Genomic DNA, 16,557 nt, shown 5'->3' with positions numbered 1-16,557 from the left:
AGGTGGTTCTCTGTGTCCCCGAGTCCCTGCAGGTCCTTCCCGACCTGCATGACCCTGAGTTGTAAACTGTCTTTCTTCTAAAAACTGTGAGTCCCTTCAGGCAGGAAATGCACTCCCCACCCCCCCATGCCTTCCCAGAGCCAAGTATAGGATCAATTAAAAAATAAGTATTAAGTTTGTGGTTGTTGAAAGAACTTTTCTGCCTTTTCTTTGAGGTTTTTTGTGAAGAGGAGAAGAGGAGAGAGCAGAGGCCCATAAGCTGCCTTGTTCCTGCTGGTCGCGTCCGAGAACTTTCCCAGGAGGAAACCTGCTAGTCCAGGTCTACAGGTGTGTGTTTACTCGTAAGCCTCTTGACTGTGCTGGTCAAGAACATTCCAGGTGAGGAAGCAGGCTCACGTCCTGTGCCAGATCATGGTTCGTGGAGAAGGACGCCATGTCTGCCATCTCCTTGCCTAAGCGAGGCTGTGAGCGCAGGGCCCCAGGGACACCGGGCAAGCGCTCCACAATGAGCTACCCACGTGGCCGGGCTTTCTTTTTAAGCCACCAGCCTTTGTCAAAAGGGCTGTTTTTGCAGGGGCCACTCCATGGTAGCCCCAATGTGCCTTTTCAGAGGCACTTCTCAGACTGAGCTGCAAATAGCCCTGGGGTGGCAATCCATAGGCGCTCTCTCCTCCCTCTCGGCTCCTCTGGGTCCCCTTGGTTCTCTTTCTGCGTGTCTGCTCCGCTGCAGGCTTATTCTCTCTTCCCCATAAATCATCCTGGTGCTCTTTGGCTGAGGCAGATTGCGTTTCCCAAGGACAGCAGTGCCTGGATATTGATCCTGTCCTATGGTCTCTTCCCACCTGTGTGTGGCACTCCTGTGGACAGCGGGGGCTAGGTTTCCTCTTCTGGAATCTGGACAGGGGCTGGTGAGGACCTTGAACCACAGCAGATGGCAAAACAGTGTCCTGTGACTTCCAGGCTGAGTTCTGAGAGGGAGGCTGCCTCCGTCTCTCTTCCTCTTCCTGCTCCCTTTCTGCTTGACTTGGAGCCCAGTGTTTGAAGGCATTTGGGCCATGGCGGGAGGCTACCTGCAGGCGTCCCAGCTGAGGTCTCTGCTGACAGACAGCAGCGAGCCCCAGAGGACGAATGGGAGAACTTTAGGGGCTGCAGTCTCCAGCCTTCCAGCTGAAGTCACGGGGCAGAGGCAAACCATTCCTGCCCCACCCGTCTGAACTCCTGACCCACAGAAACTAGTGAGAATCAATGAGAGGGAAAGACTGTGTCAAGCCACTGAATTGGGGGGTCATTGGGGACAAGCTAATATGGCAAGTGCACCAAGTTTCCCTTTGTTGCTCTCTAGCACTTTCTTCCCACTGTCACCTCTCCTATCGCGGCAGGCGCCTCCTCCCTGCTACTTCCAGCGCAGACACCTAGTCCATGGGCATATTAGTGGCTGCCTCCAGGACACTTCTCCTGAACAGCCTCACCATTCCACAGAAAGACACTTCACATCTCCCCCACCAGACATCTCTTCTGTTCACTGTTTCTGCTCTCAGCAGGACAGACCTTCCAATCTAGAAACCTCATTGATTCCTTCTTTTCTGTCTGTCCTGTCCAACCATCTGTCAAGCATTGATTGGGTCACTTGATATGTTTCTGGCTGTGAAAAATACAAAAGCCAGCTCAATATGGTTTAGGTCCAGTCAGGAGATAGACACAGAGGATGCTTATTTATTTATCCTTATAATTATTATTTTCTGTAAATTGACTAATGAAAATTGCATAGATTTGTCAGGTATAACATGATGCTTTGAAATGTACAAGCAACTTCACTATTGCGGGATAGCTAAACTGAGCACGTACATGTGCATTGTCTCATATGTTGAGGGCAAGATTGGTGTAAAGAATTATTAACTGAGAACTATAAGAGGAAAGGAAACCCCGTATGGCTCCCTCTGGCTGAGAGTGGACCCAAGGAAGGACAAGCCTGCAAAGACTCAGACCTCACTGGGTAAGGCATGGGTCAGGTCAAAGAGAGCGGAGGAGCCCCCTGGTCTGGCCTGGCTGGAGCCGGTCTGCAGCTGCTTCAGGCCACTGTCCAGTGTGCAGTCAGGGAGCAGGCGATCAACTCCTGTGGCTTGAAAGTACTGGAAATGGCAGGAGAGCCCCTCCATTTACCACCCTGTAGAACCCTCTACTCAGAAAACTAAAGGTCACCTCACTTTAAAGGAGAAGTATATGTAAAGCAATTCCTTTATTTACATGGAGCATATAGCCAAGGGTGCCTTTGTAGCTGAGGGGTAATAAATCAATAACCAGCACACAGGGCTTACACACATGTGTTTATTCTCTCACAGAGCAAAAGACCAGTTTCTGGCCAGTTCTGGGGTTCTGATGAAGTGGAAGGAGTGTCCTTATTGCCTTTCATAGCTACTAGAGCAGATGCGAGTGACTTATGTGGACATCACTGCATCCGGGGGTAAAGAGGAGGAATTTCCTCGCTTGCATCTCTTTTCATTGGAGAGAATAATATTTTCCAGAAGGTCCCAGGATGCTTCCCATCCAGTTCTGGCGTCAGAACCTGGGCACGTGCCCTTGCTCTGGGTGTAGGCATGGCCGGGAAGCAAGGCTTTCGCACCTTGGACCTCTGCGTGGGAGGGGGCTTTGCCAGCCGCGAGGGGCATGGAGAAGCTGCAGGAAGGCAACCGACCTCCCTGCCTAGGCCTCTGTCCCCATGCTCCTCCCTACTCCCATGCCACTGTGCAGGTCATCAACTTTGGTGGTCACAAGGTCTGAGATCCAGCCCTGTCCAGGGTTAGCCCATGGGGACCTGGGTGCTCTTGGAGAAGGTCACAAGGCTGTCTGCTGTCTAATTGGTTGTCTTAATCTCATTATTTCAAATAAAGCAGCTTCCAGTCCAGCCTGCAACCAGATGGATCTTCCTAAAGTGTCACTGTGACGTCTCTCACGCTCCAGGTCTCTTACTGAGGATGCAATTTATGAGTCCCAGAGCAGAGTTCACATCCACGCTTTACCACTAGCTAACTGCATGGCCTTGGGCAGGGTATTTAATTTCTTTATGCCTGAATTTCTCACCTTCTAAATGAGGATAATAACATGACCCAGTTCATCAGATTCCTAGAAGAAGATGATATGGGAATGATTCCTGTCACGGAGTAAACCTTCAATATGGATTGTTGTGTCCAGCTATTATTCTTCCCCATTTTAACCAACTGAATCTAAATTTATTAAGTAACCATTTAAGATTCTTTAGGAGGAGCTGGGTTTGTGGCTGTGGTAGAGTGCTTGCCTAGCATGTGTGGGGCACCGGGTTCAGTACTCAGCACCAAATAAAAATAAGTAAATAAATGTCCATCAACAATTAATAAAAATATTTTTGAAAAAAGATCCTTTAGGAGTGACCAGAATGACATGTTTCCAAACTTACATTAAAATTGATTGACATCACTAGATGCAGTGCTGTACACCTGTAATTCCAGTTACTCAGGAAGCTGAGGAAGTAAGATCACAGTTCAAGGCCAGCCTGGACAACTTAGAAAGACTTGGTCTCAAAAATAAATTTTAAAAAGGGCTGGTGAGGTAACTCAGTGGTAGAGGACTTGCCCTGGATACACAAGGCCCTGAGTTCAATTCCCAGCACTACAAAATGCATACACACATACATACACTGACCATGAGTTCTTTGAGGAAAGGATTGGGCACAATTTTGGCCAAGAATGTTTCTCTCTCTTGCCATGTGATTTCCATTCAAGTCCAAGGTTTTGTACAGAAAACGAAGGGTGTTAGGTTTCCATTGCTGTGATCAAGATACTCAACAAAAACAATTTAGAGGACGAAAAGTTTATTTTGGCTCACAGTTCCAGAGGTTTAGTCCATGGCTGGCCGATTCCATGGCTCTGAGTGCAAGGTGAGGCAGAGCATCATGGTGGATGGGTGTGGGGGTGGAAGCTGCTTCATTCATAGCATCCAGGAAGCAGAGAGGGGGAGAGGGAGGGAGGGGCTGCAAGGAAGATGAACCCTTCCAGGCACATTCTGTGACCCCTCCTCCAGCCACACCCACCTGCCTGCAGTTAGTACCCGGTCAGTCCATTCACACCAGGAAGACCAATTAGGTTACAGCTCTCATAATCTAATCATTTCCCCTTTGAACATTCCTGTATTAACACGGAGCTCTGGAGAGATACCTCCTAGCCAAACCGCAACAGTTTTCCTATCTCTTCACCCAGCTTTTGCACTTGCTGTTGCATTGCAGGTAACGAACGTCCTTTCTCTATAATGCTCTAACTTATTCTCTCAGGCTTCCCTCCAAAGCAATGTCTTCCATGATGGGATCTCTTTCCCACCTCTTCATTTGAAAAAAAAAAAAAAAAAGTCAGAAAACAGAAAAGTTGAAAGATATAGTTTCACCTACACTTGCAACAGTTAATATTTTTAACATCTGCCATCTATACACTTTTTTTTCTGAATCATTTGAAAATTGCCAATATCATGACACTTCATGTTTAGCAGGTATCACCTAAAAACCAGGCCATTCTACGTAATTGCATTAACATTATCTCATCCAAGATACTTAACATTGATTCAATAATACCCACTGCATAATTTTTTGGTGAACAGTTTATTTATCATCTTAGGAATCAAGGCACACCCAAAAGAATGATGATGTGCTTTGAGGGTCTTTTGGCAGAATCAGGTTCTTCCTGGGTGTTCTGAAAAGTTTCTGGAATTTTTCTTTAAGCATCTGCCTGAGTTTCAGAGAGAGAGATCTGAGCATCTTCACTCTGAAAGTTCATGGTTTCTGTTCCAAAGGGGTAATCACTGGTCTTACCTGCTGGTGCTGAGGCTTAAGACCTGAGCGGGGACATCCTCAGCAGAGGCCCATTTCTGTCCTTGGTCTATCGCATGAGCTTGTGTTTCCAGAGCCAGGTCAAGTGTTAGGTGCAAGAAGATTGAGCCATTGCAATGATATAGTGGTCGGAGCACCTGGATTTCCAGCCTGGACCTGTCCCTCAGTTGAGGGGTGGATTTGTGTCTGCCAGTTGCCATAACAAAGTGCCATGGATGGCTTCAGACAACCGTTCCAGAAGCTGAGAGTCCAAAGTCAAGATGTGGGCCTGGCCATGCTCTTTCTGAAAGTGTGGGGGGACTACGTGTTCCAGGCCTATCTTCTACTTTCTATTGCTGCCAAAGATCCCAGGCATCCTTTGGCTCACAGTCTTCCTTCCTCATGTCTGGCTCCTTCCCCCTTCATATGAGAACACCAGTCATGCCGCTTCAGAGCAAACCCTACTCCAGCACGAGCTCTTCCTGATCCATTAGCAGTGGTCCTGTTGTCAAATAAGCCCACATTCTTAAGTACGAGTGATCAGCACAAAATCTTGTTGGGGACACAGTTCAAATGATAACAGACGGTCTTGGACTAATGTCTCTTAGTTTCTGTTTCCTCAAATATTTGCTGCAAAATTTAAGTGAAATCCAGAAGAATTATTCCTTACACCATGCAGCCTTAGAGTTACTAATATATGGTTTATATTAAAATTTTTCCTATTGTCTCCAAATATCCCTTCAACCCTTTTGATTGGGTTCTAGGCTTCAATTATAGATCATGTGTAGCATCTTTTTATCATGTCTGTTAAGAATCTCCTGGAGCCAGATATAATTTCTTATTATCTATAATCTATAATTATCTACATATCTATAATTCAGCTAATTGGGAGAACAAGACAGAAGGATCACAAGTTCAAGGTCAGGCTGGGTAACTTAGTGAGACTGTCTCAAGATAAAAAATCAAAAGGGCTGGGGATGTAGCTCAGTGGCAGAGCACTTGCCTACTGTGCATGAGGCCCTGGGTTTAATCTCCAGTGCCACCAAATAATAAAACAAAATCCCCGCCGCAAGACTAAAAACAAACAAAACCCCAATTTTCTGGGGCTGAGTGTGTAGCTCAATGGTAGTGTGTGTACTTACCATGTGCGAGACTGAATTCAATCCCCAGCAGCCTAAATAAATAAATAAATAAATAAGTTCATTCATTCTGGGTCTCATCTCCATAAATTTCAATTTACTCGGTTGGGATGGGGCCCATAAATAGGCATTTGAAACAACCTGGCAGATGATGTTAAAGTTGCTGTTGTAAGGGCTCACTCTTGAGAACCAGCAAGGTTGACGAGCTTTTTCAGCAGGGAATATATATAATAAAACATAAAATACTTTACATCTTTTCAGGCCATGGTCTCTGTGGCAACTACTCAACTCTGCCATGGAAGTAGTCAGACAATACCTAGGCAAACTGGTGTGGATATGCTCCAATTAAACTTTATTTACAAAAACACCTGCCTGGCTTGGTTAGGCCACTGGCTACAGCGGCCACCTTGACCTATGACAGTGCTCCCACTTTTTTTTGGGAGGACCGGTGGTGTTTTTCAGAATACTAGCATTTTGGAATTGTCCATTTCAGTTTTCTTTTAGAATGTTTTCCCATCCGAATTTATTGTTTTATTCCAACTAGATTTAAGTCAAACTTCTTGGCAAGAATACTACCTAAGTGATACTATTTCCCACATGGAAAACTTGTGAAAGACTTTGAAGTGGAATAAAAGTATTACTGGTCTCAACTTCAGCGGAAAGCTAATTTTGTCTAGTAAACCCTTTTGACTTTCAATAGTCCTCCCTTATCTGCAGGGAATATGTTCCAAGACCCCAAGTGCATGCCTGAATCTGGATTTTATGTACTATGTACTATATATTTTTTTCTATAATACATATGAGAAAGTTGATAAATTAGGCACACAGTAAAGAATTAACAAATTAGAATAATTATAGCAAAATATTTTAAATAAAATTTATTTAAAACTTACGAATGATTTGTTTCTGGAACTTTCCACTTAATATTTTCAGAGCAATGTGGACTGAAAAACTGAAACCGTGGGAAAGGGGGATTACAGTATCTGATTCTATGGGGTCTTGTACTTTTTATTCTCTTTGTGGTACTTTACAACTATGTAAATTGTCAATACTGATGGCAATATATGTAACTGATTGTTGTCAGAAATACAAGTTGTGCCCACTGGGTATGCTGTTGATCTGTGACCAATCTTCCATCTAGTGGGAAACTTCATTTCTGACTTCATTCCTGACTTTCCACATATGTGCTGGATTTTCTTTGTATTCTCCTTTGAACCAGATATAATATGTTACTGATTCTCACATTAACGAGTTAATGTTAAAGAGTATCTTTGACATGTTCACTTCACATCTGCATGAGTCATGATTATACCTTCTTTTAAATATTATCCTTCAGAATTTTTCATTGCATCACTTCAAAAAGTAGAAAATGCCAGTTTTTCTAAAAATTGGATACTAATTTTAATCACGTGATAAAGGTGGTTATGCCAGACCTTTTCATTCCCTTTACTAGGGAAATAGCCTTTGGGGTAATAATTGAAGACAAAGATAAAATTGTGGTTCACAATAATTCTTCACTTGGTGGTTATCAGTGATGACCCTTGACATATCAATTATAACATTACAGTTGCAAAACACTGTCTTGATGCCCACGGTTGATATTTGAGCTCTCCCTCGGGGCCCCTCTAGGCTATACAGCACAGCACATCAGCTAAGTCGCCGGCACTGTCTGGACTGGGCTTAGACCCTGGCTTTTTCATTCAGGACCTACACCATCACCTAGTTACTTAATTTCTGCAGGCCTCCGTTTTCTCATCTGTGAAATACAGGCATACTAGGCAAGCACTACAACTCGCTATACGCCCAACCTCTGCATCTTTATTTTTCCAAAAGAAAGCAAGCTTCTTTGGCTGAAGTGTTGAGATTTATCTTACTTTCACCGTGCCTAGCGCAGAGTCTTTCACGTGGTATGGGCTCGACATGACATCTGAACAGGAATTGATTAACCTTCGTCAAGTGGCACTTGCTTGGTAGCTACCTACCCTTCCGTCTACACAGTACTGCTTGTTGCTCTGCGTCGCCTTCCCTGCTGCAGGAAGCCCACGCTTGGGAAATAACATCTTCACCGAAGGTGTGAGTCCCTCAAGGGCAAGGCACCCCCAGGCATGGCTCCGGGAAACCGTGCTCACTCCGCCTCCCTGATCCGCAGCTACACGGCTGTGCTAAGGTATTTCTGCCAGGACTCTCAGACTCCCGCCCCTCATTCTGCCCACGCAGCTGATGGATGCTGGGACCGTCCGCCCTAAGTTGGGAAGTGGCCACGCCTGGACCTAGTGGGGCGCGCCAGAAGGGTCGGCTCGCCTGACCGCAGCCAGGAGGCGCAGGCCTCTGCGGGCACCTGGCACGCCCCGCCCGCGCCGCGCTCACGTGACCCGGACCGGGGCGGAGCCCCGCGGGCCACGATCACCTGAACAAGGGAGTCACGTGAGCGGGGGGCGGGGGCGGGGGCGGGGGCGGTGCCGCGCGGCGGTCACGTGACGCGGTTCCGGGCCGCCGCTGAGCCCGGCCGAGCTGCGCTCCCCCCGGCTGCCACTCTCGCTCAGGCTCCTGCTCGCCTTCGGCTCCACCTCCGCCCTGGCGGCGCGACCCTGCCCCCGGCGCAGCCCCGAGCGGCCGCCCGCCGCCAGCCCCGCGCCCGCCGCGCAGCCCCGGCCCGGAGCGATGGGGGCCGCCTCCGGCTGCAGCGCCCACCTGGGGCCGGCGCCCGCGGGCCGCCCGCCGCGCGCCCTGCTCCTGCTGCAGCTGCTGCTGCTCGTCGCGGCCCTGGGGACCGCGCAGGCCCAGACTGTGGAGTTCCCGGAGCTGTGCAGGTAGGTGGCCCGACGGGGCGCAGGCTTCGCTGGCGGTGCGCGGGGCCGGGGCCGGGGTGGGGGGCAGGGAGCGCTCGGGGAGGGACTTGGTCTGAGTCGCTCGTAGTCCATGCTTGGATCTGCCCCGCCCCCGAGGGAAAGTTGCCTGCGTGGTGGCCCAGGAGAGACTGTAGGGACCCGTTCGCACGGGCGGGGGGCGCGGGAGGACGCGCCGTCCTGGCGCTGGCCCGCGAGCCCTGTGCCTGGCCACTTGTGGCTGTCACTAAGTCAGGGCTGCTTTGTGTGCAAGCGCCGGCTGCCCGACCCTTTTGGGTGTCACTCGGGCTAGTCTCGCCCAGTGCCTGCCCTCTCACACCCGTGCGTCTGCGAAGTTGGAGGAGGCAAGAGCTACGGCTTTGCTTTTGTCCCACTGCATGTTTCCATTAAAGTTCCACCAGCGGGGCTTTGGTTAGGCCCCCAAATGTGGAAGGACTCACCAGTGAGTCGGAACCCACGCATGTGGCCTTGGAGTTGGGTCTTGTTACTTTCGTTTGCTGATTGATTTTCTACTTGCGGGTTTTCATTTTTTCCTTAAAGTAGGTTTTCCGCACGGTGTGACTTTGTTTTCGAATTCTTTTAATTGGGGGTCGGGATGGTCATCCTGTGTTGGCTTTCAAGACTTTACCCCTCACTTCTCCGAGCCAACTTCCTGTCTGGTTGCTCACATGATGTCATTGTCTCCGGGGTGGATTATTCTCGTGGAGTCTTCTGCTCTGGGAACTGCGATTGTGTAATCACTAGTCCTATCTGGGTTTGTTGGTGTTCAGCTAGGACCAGGAGGTGGGCCTGGGGAACTGCCAATTCCTGGAGATTTCTGACCACCTCTGGACTGATTAGGATGATGAAAAAATCCAGCTTTTATTTCTTTTTTAAACGTGGGTAAAAAGCAAGCAGGACTAAAATCCTGAACAGTCAACAGTTTCTCTTTTGACAAATGACTTTTCAGAATAAAGTGGGTGTACTTTGAACTGAGGGTCGTTTGTGGTAGGGTCTTTGGGGTCCTTATTTTACCATTTATCAGGTGAAGTTTGATGAACTCAGAGTGGCACTTTGAGTTCATAACTTGTAGAATTATTCTTCTAGAGAGGGTGAGGGTGACCCGAATGGAAACCCTTTGGTAAGGCCCATGGTATTCTTTATTTCTTTACCTTTTGGGGGGGGAGTGTGTGAGGGAGTTTGCTATCTGCAGTTCATAGGCTCGTGAGCTTTGGGAAGATACATTGTTGCTGCAGCAAGTTCATAATATGGAGGAAGGGAGGCAACTTAGGCAGGGTCCGGCGCCCGCATGCTTATTTATAAAGCAGGAAATTTTGGAATAAAGGCCACTGGAACCAAGAACATCCATAAGAAGTTAGTGCAGCTGTGCTGGTGGTCAGGTTGAAGTCTTGGGTCTTGTTAGCTAATTGCATATTCCTTCAACGGCTCAAGTCAAGCTCGGCCTTGAGGGAGACTGACTAGTGCATTAGGTTAGTTCTCACAATATCTTGAACCTGTGCTCATTTACCTCATCCCGTAGAGGAACGGAGCCCCATGGTCCGGGAAGAATGGCCCTTGTACTCCAGCCACAGTCACTTGTGGCATAATGGCCAGAGCTGGGGAGGGTTCTTAGGTAGATGGGCATTGTTAGTGTGGACCTACCCTCTGGGGTCATGGAATCTCTAACCCTGCTGTGTTTAGTTAGAATTTCTGCCAGATTTCCTTGGGCAGCGGACCTGCCAGTGGCGCCAGGGGTGGGTTTTCACCTGTCTTTCCCCTGTCACTGCCTAGTTGCACATGGAGACGGCATTGGCCCAAGCCTCACTCCTGGGATGGGGTGCAGCTCCTGGTGCGGTTCCTTTTTGGGAGGGGTGAAGGAAGCTGGAGGAACCATTTTGGCAGTGGTATTCAGGACCTCAGTGCACGTGGAGACCTGCTCTCTGCTCAGCGTGGGTTGGGTTCTAGCACAGCTCAGCAAAGCTCCCCAAGTGTAGCTGGCTCCAAGCAGCACTTTCAATGAGTGTGTGTTTGTGAAGAGCCTCAGTAGTATGTTTTCCGAGTGCAGGAGGAGAGCTGTGCCGGCCGAGCCCTGTGATGTGGAAAAGTGAGCGATTCTTACTTGGCTGCTTCCTGGGAGCCAGTAGGAAGGACTTGTTTCTTGAGGCCAGTATGACTTGTGGTGCAACTGGCCTGGGTAGAGCTCCTGGGGTGGGAAGGAATGTCCAAAGGTCAGTGGGGCAGGACCAGTGAGAACAAGGAGAGGGGCCCACGGGGAGAGAGGGCAGAGGCCAGGCCATGCAGAACCACCATAAGGGGCCAAAATGCTCTCTGCTACTCAGTGCCTTTACTTACTATCGCATGCTTTAAACTTTGTAAAATGCCGTCATATTATAAATGCAAGTTTTCACCCTTTACCTCGGTGTTAACAACGTCCTTAATGGATGAAATCTTAATCGTGCTGCTAAGAAAAGTGTACTGGTGTGACTTAAGTAGGTAAATGCTTTAAAATTTATATAGAACAGGTTTTCCCCAAATCTTTTGGGTGTAGGGTAGAAATGCTGGAAAGTTGAGGACAACTTTTATTGAGGACAAGAGACTAATAAAGCCAGCTGGGAGCCGAGGTTGGTTTAGTTGCTATCTCTGAGGATTTTTTTTTCGGGCAATTTTTCTAAAGAAACAGTGCTTATATGCCTAATCTGGGCCACACGTTAGCATATATCCATTTGTGTATATGCACTTCTTTTAACCATATATGTGTGTAGAAGTCTATGATTGTTAATAATGGTTACATTAGGCCTTGTGTATTAATTCTTAGCACAGCATCGCAACAGATTCCTAGGAAATGAGTGTCTAATTGGGCTTCACATTTTTTTCAGTGTTTCATAGAAAAGGAAGTTTTTTAGAAGATGGGTCTGAGAAACACAGGTTAGGTGTTATCCTGTCTGTTTTGACCTTGACATATAAACTATATTGTCCTGGGCAGAAAGAATTCAGCACAGCACAGTTTCAATCTGGATCTGGTGGCATGCTGTTGTTTGTCACCTTCTTTTTCTTTGGATTGTCCTAGCCATGAAGATGTCTTGGTAATATCCTAGCTGGTTGTGGATGGTGTACCGGGAGGTGGAAATAGCTGCTTCAGTTTATGGGAACTGCCAAGCGGTGATCCAAAACATTGTCCGTTTGGCTTTCCCACCAGCAGTGAATGAGATCCCAGCTGTTCCACATCCTTGTCAACACTGGGTCTTGCCCATCTTTTTTACCTCCCCTGACACAGGGCCTTGTGTGTGCTAGGCAGGCGCTCTACCACTGAGCTCCATCCCATTGCTTTTTAAATTTTGAGTCAGTCTTGACGTGTTGCCCAGGCTGGCCTCCATCCTTCTGCCTGAGCCTTCCCAGTGGCTGGGGTTACAGGTGTGTGCCACCATGCTGGTTTGCCAGTCTTAATTTTAGCCATTCTGGTGTGTCTTTAAGGTATCTCAGTGTTTTACTTTTCATATTCCCGCTGGATCATGGTGTTGAACAAGAAAAAGATGTTTCTTGTATACACTGGGCTACCCGATGATCTTGAACACCTTCGTGTATTTATGCACCATAACTCACCTGGAGTGTGTTTTAGAAGTGATGTCCTGCCTCCCCCACCCCACCCATGGTTTGTTTGGGTCCCCTTAGTGGGCTTTCAGGGTTTCTTAGGAACTCTGGGTACAGGCCCTTTCTTAGATGTTATGTGTGTCATGCTTTCCTCCAATCTTAAGTGATGTCCTTTGAAGAACAGATATTTTTTAAATTTGATGACTCCAATTTAACATTTTCTTAATGGCTTGTACTTTTTGTAGCCTCAGAAATCTTCATCTACTGCAGAATTTCACCCCGTCAGCACTGTTGTCATTGGTACTGGAGAATTCTTTGCTGGAGGGGCTTTCCTTTGCACTTTGAGGGGTTAAGTAGCATCCCTGGCCTCTACCCACTAGATGGCAAGATCACTCCTCCCCCAATGTAGGCAAAGAGAAACATCTCCATACATTTCTTTCTTTTTTCCGTTTTCTGGTACTGGGGAATGAACCCCGAGGGTACTTTAACACTGAGCTCCATTCTCAGCCTTTTTATTTTTTATATTGAGATGGGGTCTTATTCAGTAGCTTAGGGCTGCGCCAAGTTGCTGAGGCTGGCCTCAAACTTGTGATCCTCCTGCCTCAGTCTTCTGAGTACAGGCATTGTCACTGGCTCCACACGTTTCAAATGACACTTGGGGTGCAAAGTCACCCCCCACTGAGAAACACTGGTCCACCCGTGGTCACAAAAGAGCCTCTCCTGTGTTTGTTTCTGCATGTTTTAAAGTTTTGACTGTAATGTTTATCCCTGTGACTGATTTTTTGGTTTGATTTTTATGTATGATATGAGGAAAGGGTGAAAGTTTATTGTTTTCCATAATGTATACAGTTTTATTTACTAATGTTGGATATGGGATGCCTGCAGCTAAGCTTCTGAGTGAGACTGGCTTATCTTTTGTGGTGATTTACGTGACTCTGTTATCAGGAATGTTTACCTCGTGGACAGAACTGGTTAACTTTTAGTATTTTTGCATGTGTGGCACTGCTTTTATACAAGCTGGACATTTTCTGTTCCGTAAATTTTGGTAGAACTTAATAGCAACACACTCCTGAGACCCGGACCCTGGAGAAGGTGGAGTGGAGGTGGGGACCAGTCTTGATTGTGATCTCAGGCCTCTCCCCCTCCCCTTGTTTCTTTTATCCTTCTTTTGGTGCTGGGGATTGAACCCAGGGCTGCTATATGTCCAGCTCTTTTTAGAAAAATGTTTTAAGACAGGATCTCAGTAAGTTGCTGAGACTGGCCTTGAACTTGGGGTCCTCCTGCCTCAGCCTCCAGAATCGCTGGGATTACAGGTGTGTGCCACCATGCCTGGCTATGGGTTCAGTTTTATCTGCTTTCATTTGTCTATTCAGATTTTCTACATTTTCTTGAACCAATTTTGATAATCTCTCTTTTTCTAGAAGATTGTCATTTTATTTTATTTATTTAAAAAAATATGTTTAGGGGCTGGGATTGTGGCTCAGTAGCGTGCTTGCCTGGCTGCATGAGGCACTGATTTGGACCCTCATCACCACATGAAAACAAATAAATATAAAGTAAAGGTATTGTATCCATCTATGACTGAAAGAAAAAATATATAAAAAATGTTTTTAGTTGTAGATGGACGCAGTACCTTTATTTACTTTAATGTGGTGCTGAGGATCAAACCCAGTGCCTTACACGGGCCAGGCATGTGCTCTTCTGCTGAGCCCCAGCCCCAGCACAAGATTGTCATTTTAATTATACATTTATATGTAAATATATACATAATGCTACTCTTTCATATTTTCAAAAACCTCTGTATATGTGGGTAAATTAAAAAATTCCTGATGCTCGTTCATACACTTCTTTTCTGAATTGTATTTACCAAAAATATGTTTACCATCTTTTAGTCTTTTTAAATGAACTAGCATTTTCTTTTGTATACCATCTCTCACCATTTTTTATTCATTTATATCTTCCCTTTCAACTAATTTTTCTGTTTCTAGTTTGAATTGAAAGCTAAGATCTTTTATCTTAAATCCTTTTATGTAATTAAGAAATGTATTGAAAGCAACGTTTATTTCTGAGTCCCACAGAACTTTTACAGATTTGGACTCCCCTGCCCCCCAACCCCAGTCCGTTAGTTCTGTGTAATTCCTTCTAGGACCCCAACTTCTATTTGGGCTGGGGATGCAGTTTAGTGGTGATGAGCAGGAAGAGTGCCTGCTTAGCTCTGGATTTGATCCCCAGGACTCCCCCATCCCCCCATACACAGTTCTAGTAGCTAGTTGAACTTTGAACTTCCTGGACCCAGTAAATTTTTAAAGTCTTTTTTTCCAGGTGCTGTAGTCTGGATATGGTTTGAGTGGCTCCCTAGAGCTTTATGTGCTGAAGTTGAAGCCCCACTGTGAGGCATTAAAGAGGGTAGAAGCTTAATCCAGCTCTGGTGATTAGGATTAGATAAAGCCATCAGGGCGGAACCCTCATGATTGAATACTGGTGGCTGTGTAGGAAGGAGGGAGAGCGTGTGCACACACATGCACGCCTGGGCGCACTCTGTCACCACCAGGGTCCCCTTGGGCTTGCACCTCTAGAACCATGAGCAGAATAAGTCTCTTTGTAAAGCTAGTCTGCCTCAGGTATTGAAGTATAGTAATATAACCGTGGTCCACATTGTGCTTTGAGTGCAACCCTTGCTGCTCCACCACTGCACCTTATTTTTAGAATGGACTTGTTTCTTTCTCCTCCTCTCTCCCTGCTCCTCCCTAATCTCTCCTCGCCACTCATCTCAGGGGAAAACAGGATGGCCTTTCATCCCCATTTTAGGCAGATTTATCTGTCCTTGAGCACACGCCCACTAGGGGAGCAAGTAATCCAGACCTTGGGGATGGCACCAGAGGGTCTCAGAAATGACTGTCTCCCCAATTAACAAGTGAATTGCCACTCCAGCAGAGACCACGTGAGATGTAGCCTCTGCATCCCTCTTTAAAAGCCCCCGTTCTCTGGGACAGGAGTCCTGTTTCTCCTTTGCTAGGAAAGCAATACACCTTCTTTTCCTTTTTCTCAAAACGTGTCCTCATTATTGGATGGGCATCAGGGACAAGGAGCCGTTGGTAACAGTAATGCAGAGTGGACTCCTACGCCAGGCACACGGGTTGTGGCAGTAAGTGTGGTGGAGCTTGCCTGGCTGAGTTGGGGGTGTTGTGTTTGTATAAAACGCTGGGTGTTTGGCTCAGAGTTCCTAGCCGTGCTGTTCAGCTTCTACTCACACTGACTGTGCTCCTGCCTGCTGTCTGGGCTGCTTTGGCACTGCTGCCTGGCCACCACTTGGGACAGGGTGGGTGATGGAGTCATTGCTGCTCCTGGGTGTGTGCCTCCAGTTGACTCAGGGTCTCGGGTGATGTGTGCTCACCGCTGCCTCTGCTGTGTGTGGCCTCTGGCATCCCTCCGAGTACACGTTTCCAGGTTTGGCCCCGATGGCTGTTTTCATCCTCTTTCCTGGGAGTTTGTCCCCTGGTGGTGGTGGTGCCCTCCCAGCCGGGTGATGTGTGGTTGTGCCTGCTCTGTGCAGTGTCTCCTCGTGGACCCTTGTTGCTTCCTTGTACAGCTGCTCAGGGCTGGGAGCAGTTGTTGGACTGTGGCTATAACTTGTGTTGGAGGGACGGCAGCTGTGGCATGCCTGGGACTGGCATGAGTCCTAGGCTCTCTTTCATCTTCCTGCTCATCACCCCAGTACCGGTCCTGCGGGGGGCAGCTGCTGACCCTGCGCATGGCTGTTGGCAGCATGCAGTGTCCTGCCTCTACCTGAGACTGAGGGTTGAGCTGGCTCTGTCAGATCACTCCTCTCTGGTCTCGTCTTCCTCCTCGGGACCAGGGAAGCCACTTTTCTGATTTTGGATCCAGATGCCTCCTCCACAGGCCCTGGGCAAGTTGCAGGACCCTGAGGTCTTGGTTTCCTCCTGTGTCGGATGGGCTGCTGCTGTTTTCCAGCTTGGTTGGGAGCTCGAGTGTTCCAGATGGGTTAAGTGAGCTGGGGGCTCTACCTGTTGGGGCTGCTGCCCGAGTCCATGATTCTCTGCTCCAGCTGTCACTCGGCACCCTGGAGCTCTCTGTCAGTGGCTCCGAGTTTGAGCCTCAACTGGCGAGCGCCACTCCTTCATCTGTTGGCACTCCACGTGAGCTGCTTGTTGAGGAA

The 16,557-nt window shown here is 47.7% G+C and overlaps 1 protein-coding gene across 1 annotated transcript in view; it reads left to right on the top strand.

Moving 5' to 3' along the window:
• Nucleotides 1-8,458: 8,458 nt before the first annotated feature.
• Nucleotides 8,459-16,557, top strand: part of IGF2R (insulin like growth factor 2 receptor) — a 100,898-nt gene continuing 92,799 nt past the window's right edge. The window contains exon 1 of the mRNA XM_079146596.1: nt 8,459-8,777. Within this exon, the coding sequence (XP_079002722.1) occupies nt 8,629-8,777 (149 nt within the window). The 5' untranslated portion in view covers nt 8,459-8,628. The remainder of the gene's footprint in view (nt 8,778-16,557) is intronic.

This window comes from Sciurus vulgaris (genome assembly GCF_902686455.1).
Source record: "Sciurus vulgaris genome assembly, chromosome: 7".
Taxonomy (NCBI): Eukaryota; Metazoa; Chordata; class Mammalia; order Rodentia; family Sciuridae; genus Sciurus; species Sciurus vulgaris.
This window is presented reverse-complemented; position numbering and strand designations above follow the sequence as displayed.